Below are 11,499 nucleotides of genomic sequence, written 5' to 3'. Positions count from 1 at the left end.
GGGGGATTGAACCGCGGTCCCTGTGCTTTGCTAAGCTTGTTCTAAGTAGGTGCTTTAGACCACTGAGCCATCTCACCAGCCCCAGAAAGGCAGAAGGGTTTTTTTTTTTTTGGCTCCGAATGCCTTCAGGGCATGATTGGCTGGCTTAAGTTGTGGGGATTGAACCACAGCAACCTGAGCCTGACTGCTTTGTTGAAGCGGCCACTTAAAGAACTGAGCTAAGGGGCAGGTCCCCATATATTTTAATTCTGCCTTACAATTTCCCACCACAAATCTCAACTAAAGTGAGACAAAAAATTTCTTCCTCTGAAGGAATGGAACTAGGGTAAATTGGCAACCCTAAGATTTAACAGAACAGATATAATTATCATTTATTAATTCTTGTAGGAAAACACACCTTGCCAACACAGTAGATATTATAATGCAAAAAGTTAAGCAATTCATCTGACTTTCTTCGAAACTAAGCAGATTAATGAAGTCTGTGGATTCAGATCTGTACACTAATTTGCAATGAAGAGGTTTTATTTTTTCAATTTGTTTCCCATCAGCTTTTCTTTAAGTTTGTTTCAACTGTTATAAGTCTGTTTCCATTGTTAGACACCAGCTTTAGAATTTTGGTCTAATTTTTAAGTCATTTTAGCCAACTAGCAAAAGTCATGCATACTTAGGTTGCAGAATGTGATGTGTTATATGTAGACATTTGGGAAGAGACATATCTATCTATTTGACACATCCAACACCTTACATACTTACCATGCACAAGTGAAAATCACTGTAGTAAAATTGTATTTTCTTTATCTTTTCTAATTTTGGTCTTCAAAGCTGTATTAAGCAAATTATTTCTCAATCTATGTTTATTTGAGAAAAAGATACCGAAGTAATAGGGTACAGTGAGAGTTCAGAGGCGGGGGGAGGTCAGAGTTGAATCCAAAGGGGGCAGCAGAACATAATGAGATTGTGTAGTCTCTGCTGGGGCTTCCTGGCCGGGAGGCCCCGTTCTGTAGGCGTCGCTGTACCGGGTGAGCCAGGTCCTGTGACAGTCTTCTCTGTGGAGGAATGAGAATCCAGCAGGAGCCTGGCACAACTGGAAAGCCGGGGACATAAATCCTTCCTTCAGGGCTGTCGCTGTCACTCCAGCTCAGGGGTCCTGCAGGGACAGACAGAGGACAGGGGTGCTTCCAGATCTCACCTGGAGCACAGCTTCTCTTGTGGCAGCACTGCCACAGGGGGAGAAGGTGTCCTTGAACCAGTGCCCTTCAGAGCACAGACTTTTTGTTGAGTGGAACGAAGAAGTTTAACATCAACTGCCTGGTTAGACGTTGGAATTCAATGTCTTTTGCCGTGGCTTTCCCACATTTTCCCTCACACAATCTTGTCACAGCGATCACCTCTTACAGGAAGAACACATCTGCCTCTGAGAAGGCTGGAAAGAAATTACCTGCCAGCTGAAGTCCAGAACTTCCAGGGAAGGACAGGGTAAAGGGGAGAATAATGATATGGAGGCAAACCTGTCCTTGAACAGACTGTCCCATTTTGCATGTGCCCTGTAGGCTTCTGTGTCACCACAGCTCACTCCAGCCACCGCAGAGAGGGGAGCGCAGGTGGAGCACACGAGACCCAGGAAGCCTCCACCTCCAAGACCCAGTGCTCGGGGGCTCTTTGTCATTTCCCCCATTTTTCCAGAGCCATTATTTCTAATCTAGTTAACCTTTCTCTTTATACATAAGGTTTTAGCTCCTTCTATGTAAACACACCAACTGGAGACTACTCCTTTCAAATTCCCAGGAAATTCTGAGGTCACCTGGTGAAAGTGGCTTCGCAGACATGTGGAGGAAGACCCTGAAAGCCCTGCTTCTCACCACACGCAGCTGTGGAGAATCTCAAGCACCAACAAACTCCTCACCGTGCGATTCCTGAGGTAGATGAACAGCCCCGCCCCAAGGAAGAGCAGCCCCAGCACGAAGGCCCCGACTCCGCTCAGCATCTTGCTCTGTGCAGATCCCGACTGGGCCCCTGAGGGAAGAGGCAAGGTTCAGGGATATTTGCTGTAATCAAACTTTCTTCCCAAGTGACAATGACCTTCAAAGCCTTGAAACTGGAGGCAGATGCCTGCATTGGAAGAGAGAATTGGTCATTCCTAGAAGAAAAAATGAAGTCACTCTGAGTAGCAATAAGGCTTGTAAGTGCTGAATTCCTGAAAATACCACAGCACTGAAATAACATGCAAGGTGTAAAGTCTGTGTCGCTCAGTACAGTTAAGTGGCCTGTCTAGGATGACAGAGCTGAAGGACAGCAGAGCGGGAGGTGTGTGTGGTGTGTGTGTAGGGGTATGGACTCCCTTCACCTCAGGAGGGCCCTGCAGCCTCTCCTCCAATCACAACTTACAGCCCAGAGCAAAAGCATCAGAAACACAGGCCCAGCCCTGAGGCCGAGTTTAGGATAAGGGCAAAGGGCTGGCCTCACTTGTGACCTCATAGGATAGCTGTCTCACACACATAACTAGTTCCCCTAGTGGCACAGGTATTGCAGAAACTATGACAGAACTGCACCCATGACTGGTGCTGAAGGAGAGAACACGGAGGAAATAAAATTTATGGATGGGAGAAGAGAAACCTGAAAGACCACTTATGGGTGGGTGGGCATTTGTAAGGCCGGGAAGGTGCTCACTCACTCCACTCCACGGTGACAGGGCTGCTCCAGGTCGGGTGCTCCACCTGGCAGGCATAGACCTCTCCGCTCTGAGGAACAGTTTCCAGCATGACCAGGGTCTGGAAGGTCCAGTCTCCGTTCTGGATCAGGCCTGTGGACACCACCCCGGCCTCCTCCTCCTGGCCGTTCCGGAACCATCTGACTTGGATGCGGCCTGGGTAGAAGCCGCTCACAGAGCAGACCAGGAGGTTGTGGTGGGGCAGGGGCTGGGTCTTGGTGGGGTACACGGTCACCTTGGGCTGAACTAGGGGGGAAAGGCAGAGAAGCTGTCAGGAAGGCCGAGTGTCCCCCTTTCCCTGCCTACCTTCCTGCCTCCTTCACAGGGAGAGGTCCTGGTGAGCTAGCTCAAATCTGGCCGAGGGTCTAATAGGAGTCAGTGTCACGACCCTGGGATTAATCCAGACAGCAACGACACACTAGAGTTGAGCCTTCTTGAGAAACATGACTTCTCATACCTTTCCATCTGTCTCTGTCTGTCACATGTGGACACAGGTGGGTGTGCATGGGCACACACGGCCACTTTCCCGCCCCCCGGGCTGCCCAGGCCCCTGCTCACCTCTCAGGTGCACAGTCAAGGTCTGAACAGCCCAGTAGTTGAGCCTACAGAACGTGTCCACCGTGGCCCGCTCCTGCTCCAGGGCGGCCTTCCAGTTGTTCCAGAACTTGGCTGCAGACTCTCCCCGCTCTGTCACTGCTTGGAACTCTCCCACATCACTGTCGAATCGTGCATATTCCTCCAGGTTAAAGATATGTCTCTCTAGGAAGCGTACCCGTTCGGTCCCGTTGGAGAAATGACATTCTGATTTAACGTACTCCATGAAATGAGCTGTGACAACAGAGGTGACCCAGTCAAAGTCTGTTTTCTCAAGAGGAAGTGCCCACCACAGGGGCCTCCCCGAAACCTCATCTCCTGCAGGCAGAGGGAGCCCTGCTGACCAGGGTACCTTCTGGTCAAACGCCATTTGGGACCCAGCCCCCTTGGTTCTGAGTGAGAACAAGGCCCCGGAGCTGAATAAGGATTTGCTCCGCACTACAGCCCGGATCATCTCGTGCCAGAAGCCTCCATCCCAAATGCACCCTGCACTCAGACTCTCAGCTTGTAGCTCTGCCCATTCTCTGCACAGGACCATCTCCTCCATTCTGTACAATCTCCCTTAGGCTGACCTTGTGCCCGGCCCGTGCTGCCCCGGGGATCCAAAGGTGGGGAATCAAACATCTCCACTCCTAGAGCTCAAATTAGTGACGATGAGGGACAAAAGCTAAACACGCAAAGGTTGGACAAGAGTAAAGATGTCAGAAAGGAGAGTGTGGAGCTCCGCTAGCAGAGAAGAACAGGAAGATCTAAATGACAGTAAGTGCCAGAGAACCTTTGAGAAGTGACATTGGGGTTGTGGGCTAATATATTTTGGTCCACTAAGTGTGTTTTCATAAGTCATTAACATATAAGGGGAAAGGTTTAAGATTGCTTTCTTCATAGAGCTGCTAAGAGTTAAAATTCTACTGCATAATTTTAGATGAAAATAATATATAACCTTTTCTCCTTAGTAGGAGCCTTGGTCGTGAGGAACTGCTTGACAGCCCTTCTCTCTGTGGTTGAAACAGTGAATTTATGATCCAATTTGCGTCAGTTTTCACCACTGTTGGGTGGTACCTCTGGTTTTCCCCAGGGTCTTACTTACTTGCCCCTCCTTTAAAAATTATTATATAGAAGTAAGTTGGCTGTCACTGGAAGACTAGTTCAAGAGTTTCCCATGTTGTAAGCAATAAGCTTATCCTAAGATAAGGAAATGCTACTGGTAAAACTTCCAGAAAACTAGAGTAGGAAACAAAAGTTTTGTGTTCTATCAAGAAAATTCCTTATCTTTTCTGCTGTTAGGCTTTTGATTATTTAAACTGAGTTTTAAGGTTAAAGTTTAAGCATTTGCATGTTCTGAGATCTTTTTAATAATCAAATTGTAATTATTTAAAAGAGAGTGAGCAACTGCTATCTTAGATGACAGAACACCATATATATTCATATATTATAAATGTATATAAATGCAGATATGTTACATATATTTGTATGACAGCAAATCTATACAACATCTGAGAATGAAATATGCCATGTGTCTCATGTTTTTCTAAAGTTTATGGAGTTAAGATTATATAAGTTTAGTGCAGGCAAAGTAACCAAGTTCTTTTTCTTAAGAGAATACAATATTCTTTGGATCTGCGCATTGAAAATATAAAATAATTAAAGTTACTGGCATCTTTGCTCTTTATGTTTGGCACAGTCTAGACCCGCCTCCTGTAACTTGATCTATTGCTATTTGCTTTGACTAAACACGCATTTTTCTTATGGCATAAATGAAATAAGTACACTTCTCTATTGGGTGATGAGACTATCGTTACCGCCACTGTTTCCTAGCCTCGGAAGAGATCAAGGACTATTTAATTTTTGTGTCAGTGCTGCTAAACTTTGTAGATGTGTTAAAAATAAAAATAACAGGACTATGGCTATGCTCCCTCGCTATAGACTAAAATTTGTCTCATAACTAAAAAATAACTTAATATATATAAAAGACACAGCTTTGCCGCCAACTGTCGCTGACTTCTTGGTAGCTTACACGTGTTTAGGTCTCTCAAGTGTAGAAACCTTGTAAAGCACAAAACTTAGGAAAACACTTTGCTACATTGGTGTCTTCAATCAAAATAGTTCGTGATAATATAATTATCTTTGTATTTTCCTCATTGATTATAATAGTTTCATTTGCCTAAACACTGGACAGCCCAAGAACATCACGCTTATAGTTAAAGATTGGACATCAGTCAGCTAGAAGGTACCTGTGTGAACAAGGGTGTTCTGTTTGAAAGACACATCATTAGGGAAAATGACAAATGTTGATAAAGATTTTTGTCATCTAATATTTTGTGATTTGATAAGGGTGGCATATTATAGATGCTATTTTATATTAAAATGGGAATTTAAATGTGTTTTTATAGAAATAACAAAAAGAACCTAATGGCCCTGGCATAAAAATGTCATCCTCCTTGTTATCTACCAGCATGCTACAGGAATACGACTTCTAAGAGACAGGCTCAGGAGCATGCTACGATGTTAGGCCACCACCCACAGGATGGCCAGAACGGGCCTGGGTTCCTGGTGCCAATGTGGCCGTGATTGAGGGAAAGCCACGTTGACAAGCAACACTGTGGCTCATCCTGGCAAATGATACGAAAGTTAGGGGAAGACTTAAATGGCTAAGCGGCTTCTCACGTCGTCCTCAGAGTAATCCCCGAGCAAGCTGAAAGGGGAGATTCTTTTATCTGTGAAATGGATCATTCTCTTTCTACATGTCAGTGGGTCATTGATTGTTTTTTTCCTTTAAACTGAGGACAAACTTTCTATAAATCCAGATTCCACAGATTTCCAGTGCCAACAACACAGAAGTCTTCTGAACTCAACACTATAATGAGCTTTCTCTTTGCAAGGTCCTGCACTCTACTTTGGAGGGTGTGTATTTTTAAGAGTCTGCCTACTCAATCCTTTTCTGCTCCTCTTAAAAATGTGGGAAAAAACCCCCCTACATCTAGTGAAAACACTGATATCAAATTAATTTGTCAAAGCAGACCTGATGAGGTAAGGTAGAAAACTGTCTGGGATCTTTTAGGGTTCAGTCAGTCAGATGAGCTGCTGAAGGGTTGATGCACAGAATCACGCACACATACATGTATGACATACATGTATAATGTACATATTTTATACATGTGTGTTTTATATTTAAATGAACTGAGAAAATACCAAAAAAAGTGAGACTCTTAGAAAAAGACCGAAAATTTACTAGAATACTACATAGTGTTTTACACCATGTACATGCACAGGCATTCATAGGATGGGGTATGGCAGTATTGATTTTTTTTAATTTTTAAATTTTTTCCCATAATTTTATTGATAAACAAATAGCAATGAGACAGTTTCAAATCAAATTGATAGGACAGTTTCAATAATTAACACATTGCATACATTCTTCCTAGAGGTTAATTGCTGTACAAGATGCAGACATGATTTTATTTTTTTTTTAGAAGTTCCTGGCCCTTATCTTAGGAGAGAGTATGCTGATACTAATTGGGAAATGTGTGATTAATATTACAAAATCCAAAACCCTATTTTCCTAAGTGCATCTGTCCCCAAGTGTTTGAGGACTGGAATTTCAGAGGTGCATGTTTTGCCATATTACTAATCATAGTACAAAAAAATTCTGATTAAAAAAAGCAAAAGTGAGAGAAAAGAGATGGGCTTGTTGTCTATTAGAATAATCTAAGCGCAGGATGAGGACAGCTAGAGCTACGGCACAAGCCTGCCACATATAAAGTGGTTGCCGTGGGGTTTCGGATCTTCCTCTGGGTGGCATCCATCAGACCTACGGATGGATAGAGTGACCGCAGCTCACACAGATGTCAGTGCTCTGTGTGCCTGGCATTGTTCTAATGCTTTCCACCTGTCTCTTTTAAGTCCATCAACAGCTCTAGGGTCACCCAAATAGCTCAGTGGATTAAAGCACCTGCAAGCAGGCGCAGGGACTGGGAGTTCAATCCCTGGACCTGACAAGCAAGCCCTTCCCCCAGGGTGCGCTGAGACAGCGCTTGAGACTAGGCGTGGTGGTGCATGCCTGTAATCCCAGCCCTTGGGAGGCTGTAAACAGGAGAATCACTACGAGTCCACTCTAGTAGAGAGACCCTGAACATCCTGTAGACCCTTCCCTAAAAAATACAGAAAAAACCCCTACAACTCTAAAATGTGTTTGTTATTTTGTTTGAAGCATCTTGAATACAGACGGATTACATGCACTGCCAACCGTCACATGTACTGTGGAAGTTTGAGCAAGTATTTGAAATTGGAAAATCTGGCTGTGATTTCCTAATATTTACCCAGTTCATATAGTTCATTTAAAAATTCCTGGAGTGATAGCATCCACCATGGCTGAGTACAGGAGCCCTGTGTGTGGCACTGCCACGGGAAGTCCAAGACAGTGAAGGAAAACGATTTTGAGAACAATTGAGGGTAAATGCAAACGATCAGCAAGGAGACTATGGGATCTCGAAGCAGCATGGAATGTCAGGAAGGCAAGCTATGGAAAGGAACAGAGGAGCTGCACCTTCACACCCTGCACCTTCCCCCACTTCTGGGAAAAGCTAATCAGGAAGGCGCCGGCAACTTCACATTCTCCTATGTTCTCTTGCCACTTTCCCCATTTCTATCTCTTGGGTCCTTCCCTAATAGCTCCTCGTAGTATCCAAGTGACAGAAAATGAAAACAGACACACTGCCTATGCTCCTCAAACTAAGTTAGAACTTTTAGCCACTGAGAAACGTTTCCGCATGCCAGCGCATTCCCTTCCCCTTCAGGGCCGCTGTAGCCTCACGGTCTGCACTTGCTATCGCTGACTTCAGGATCTTCACCAACTTAAGCTCATGCTGACAGGGAATGTACTGAGCTACATGTGTGTCAGCTGCTGAGCAGGAAGCCTCCCTGACGATACCAAGCTGGCTGGCACACTAGCATTTCAAGAGCCATGAAGAACAGTAGCTAGCATGCGAAAGACCTTGCCTTAGAATTTTCCCCCTTCTTCTTTATGGGGTCAAAGAACACCTCATAGATGTCCTTATTTATGTGGTTATCCCCTACAGTAAATGATCTATGCTAGTAGGATGCTTTCCATAGATGAAGCGGTATCATCTCAATTCCATCAGCGTATCTCCTACACAGCCACGCAGGATTCATATGGCTTGAAACTCAGAGGAAAGCAAGAGTTAGTGGACGGGGGCTGGTGAGATGGCTCAGTGGTCTAAAGCACCTACTTAGAACAAGCTAAGCTAGGCAAAAGCACAGGGACCGCGGTTCAATCCCCAGCACCACATGCCAGCCAGCCCCGCCCCCTGGTGGGCTGAACTGGCCACACACACACTAAATAAATAAAGTAAAAAAAAAAAAAAAAAAGAGTTAGTGGACGACACCTAGTTACGCACTGGCCCAGGATGCAGGAAGCTATGTCACACATCCTGGTGAAGACATGATACCTCTTCTGGGAGAGATCCTTCCAATTTTCTTTGATTACTCATGGAATTTCCACAGAAAATTTCCTTTTTGCTGCTACAACTAGATATAATAAAGGAAAGGGCTAGATGGGAAATATTTTCATATTACTATTTCTATGTTGCCTCAAGGTCCTGATGAAAGGTAAGATGAGGCTGGAGAGGTTTGCTTGGAGCAGAGCTGAGCAGGCACAGCCTATCTGGAGGCACCATGTGCAGGCCTTGTAAGAGGATAAGCATCCGGGCTCCTCCTCTGTGATAATCATTTAGAATTTATATGATGAAGAGAAGTGGTCACAGAAAAACATCACAGTTTTAAGGGACTTGGCTTGGACAGAGTGAGCATATTGACTCCCTTCATTCTCCCTTTCACAGTACCTTGGCACCCGAGGTATCCACTTACATCTGGTGTCCCTGAGTGGAGCCCCAGGAGGGCTCAGCACCACCAGTGTCACCGTCAGAGCTGCTATGCAGGAACTTGCAGGGAGCCACAGACACATCTTGCTGGAAAACAGGAAACCGGGTGTTAGAGGAGCAGACAAGTCTCATGCAGTGAGAACCATGCCCCTGGGTACTCCCATCCTAATCCTCATTCCTGTAAACCTGGGTAGCTACAGTGTTGAGTATCCAATCAGCATCAGAGATATTTAGCATCATATGTTGCTAGGCAGAGATTCACTATGAGGGTAGTCCTCTGAAAGTTACAATTTCCTTCATTAAAAGGATTTCTTTATTTAATACTTTAAAGGTTTGATGCAGTCGCCTCTGCAATAGTTTGATTGGCCTACTGTGGTAAGCCAGCTCTGCTGACTCAGAGTCAATCTCTGAACCAGTAACTCCTTTTGGGGTGATTAACATTTTACGAGAAAGAATGCTCAGTTCCTTAGTTCTGGTTCTCATTGTGATTTTTTCATTGTATTGAGAACATGATCATTTGCTCCCCTCCACTTTCCTTATTCTAAGAAAAGGCATAAGAAGCCTTTGGTACGGAATCAGAATGCTCAGGACATAGAACACTCATAAAACCCTACAAATTACATCATTTAATGGAGTCATTCATGAGCTGTAATTCTATCATTAGGTCATATTATACATTATGTCGTTGTAAGTGTAATGTAAAGTGTGAAATGTACTTCAAAGGACAACTTACACACCTCTGCGATTCAGCATGAATATGCAGGTCGCCTCAGTTTCCAGGAGCACCCAGCCATTATCTGTCACAATATTTCTAGGGAGCGAGATTACCGTGCTCCAGCGCGGAAAGCCACTGAAGTTTCCCGAGTGATTTTTGAGGATTTTAATTTGCAGTCAGGATTTCCTGAGGGCTTTTTATGCATCTTACTTTTGCTAAATTCTCACATCAGCACAGCAAGATAAACACCCTTTTCAACTCAGCAGGTAGAAAGAAGAAAATAATTGAACGCTGGACACGTTTAGCTTTTACATCATATGATCACATATTCAAGTTCTGAGTAGAAATATATCCCTTATATTATTTTTATTACTTTCAATCATAGATAGTCACATCAACAAGGTTATTACCTTCAGTGAATGACATCATTTTGTGCAGTGTAGGTACAGTCATGTGGAAATTCCAGTTTCATTAAAATAGGCATCACGTCTGTTATTACACTGCTCTGGAGAGGACAGCTTTGTATCCATCATTTATAATGGCACCCGTGGTGTCACACAGTCCTTTCTCTCTTTTGCAGTGCTGGGAATCAAACCTCGAGGGCTGGCCCTTGCAGTTGCCAGGCAGGTGCTTGTGCCAGCAGGCTATACCCCGGCCCAAGTCCTCTTCTCTTGAAAGTTAAAAATGTTTTCAAAATTTCTAAAACCTCTGTATTGCTTTCAATCATTTATCTCAGATATCTTAATGTAATCTTAGAACAGATAGAAATAATATCTCACCTACTTTGGAAACTGCATTTTTATTATTGTAGGAAGTTCAAAATTTCTTGGAAATATTGGAAAGTATTTACTATCGCCTTTTCTTCCTCTGAGCAGTTTTATTCATAATAGCTCAACATCGGACACAGCCTAACTATTCCTTGACAGGAAACAAGGTATTCAAAGTGTGATATTTCATAAACAAACACACAAACAAAAGTAATATTGCAATAACTTAAATGAACTTAAAGAAATCTGATGAATTTAAAAACTTAATTCCTGAAGGTTCCAGGATATGGCCACCTACATAAACATATTTAAATAGCAAATTATGTTGATTACTTGTTGCTGGAGACTGCGGCAGCAGATTGAGACAGGTGTTACTGTAAGTCCAGAGCGGGGGCCGGGGAGGTGGCTCAGTGGAATAAGCGCTTCCCTGGCAAGCGCAAGGGCCGGAGTTCAATCCCCGGTTCCGCAAAAAAAAAAAAAAAACTTACACAATCTGTCACAACTTATAATTTGTTTTGTATTCAATGTATTTAAACCTGCTACACTTCATGAAGAAAATGTATATGAACACTTGCATATAATGTCCTTATATAACTAAAAGGAATGTTTGTTTTCCAAGCTGTACATACAGAAAACTAAATTTAGTGAGGAAACAAAGATTATCATCAAAGACATCCATAAAATTAGAAAAATAGTTACCTAACATTCATCTGTATCCCCTTTTTTTTGTTAAGTTCCGTTATTTGAATTTTATAGGTGTGTAAACTCAGCAAAATATTCCAAAAGAGTCCAGTAGCCCATAATAGTATTGGGTCTTCT

The 11,499-nt window shown here is 43.5% G+C and overlaps 1 protein-coding gene across 1 annotated transcript; it reads right to left on the bottom strand.

The window, feature by feature from the left end:
• Positions 1–1,131: 1,131 nt before the first annotated feature.
• LOC101564098 (HLA class II histocompatibility antigen, DRB1-10 beta chain-like) lies at positions 1,132–9,639 on the bottom strand. The gene is made up of 6 exons (XM_023722351.1): positions 9,570–9,639; positions 9,185–9,325; positions 3,266–3,535; positions 2,672–2,953; positions 1,904–2,013; positions 1,132–1,147 (listed from the first exon to the last, which is right to left on the bottom strand). The coding sequence occupies exons 1-6, from the start codon at positions 9,637–9,639 to the stop codon at positions 1,139–1,141; spliced, it is 882 nt and encodes a 293-aa protein (XP_023578119.1). The 3' UTR covers positions 1,132–1,138.
• Between the last annotated feature and the right edge of the window lie 1,860 nt (positions 9,640–11,499).

Source organism: Octodon degus, unplaced genomic scaffold (assembly GCF_000260255.1).
Source record: "Octodon degus isolate 3935 unplaced genomic scaffold, OctDeg1.0 scaffold00005, whole genome shotgun sequence".
NCBI classification, from domain to species: domain Eukaryota; kingdom Metazoa; phylum Chordata; class Mammalia; order Rodentia; family Octodontidae; genus Octodon; species Octodon degus.
Note: the sequence above shows the minus strand (reverse complement) of the source record. Positions and strands in the feature narration are given on the sequence as shown.

Coding starts and splice junctions, on each gene's coding strand:
- LOC101564098 (XM_023722351.1), bottom strand. CDS start 9,639: ATGTTAATCACCCCAAAAGGAGTTACTGGTTCAGAGATTGACTCTGAG. Junction 2,954..3,265: donor CTTGACTGTGCACCTGAGAG/GTGAGCAGGGGC, acceptor TTTCCCCCCTAG/TTCAGCCCAAGGTGACCGTG. Junction 2,014..2,671: donor CCCTGTCACCGTGGAGTGGA/GTGAGTGAGCAC, acceptor CTCTTCCCTCAG/GGGCCCAGTCGGGATCTGCA.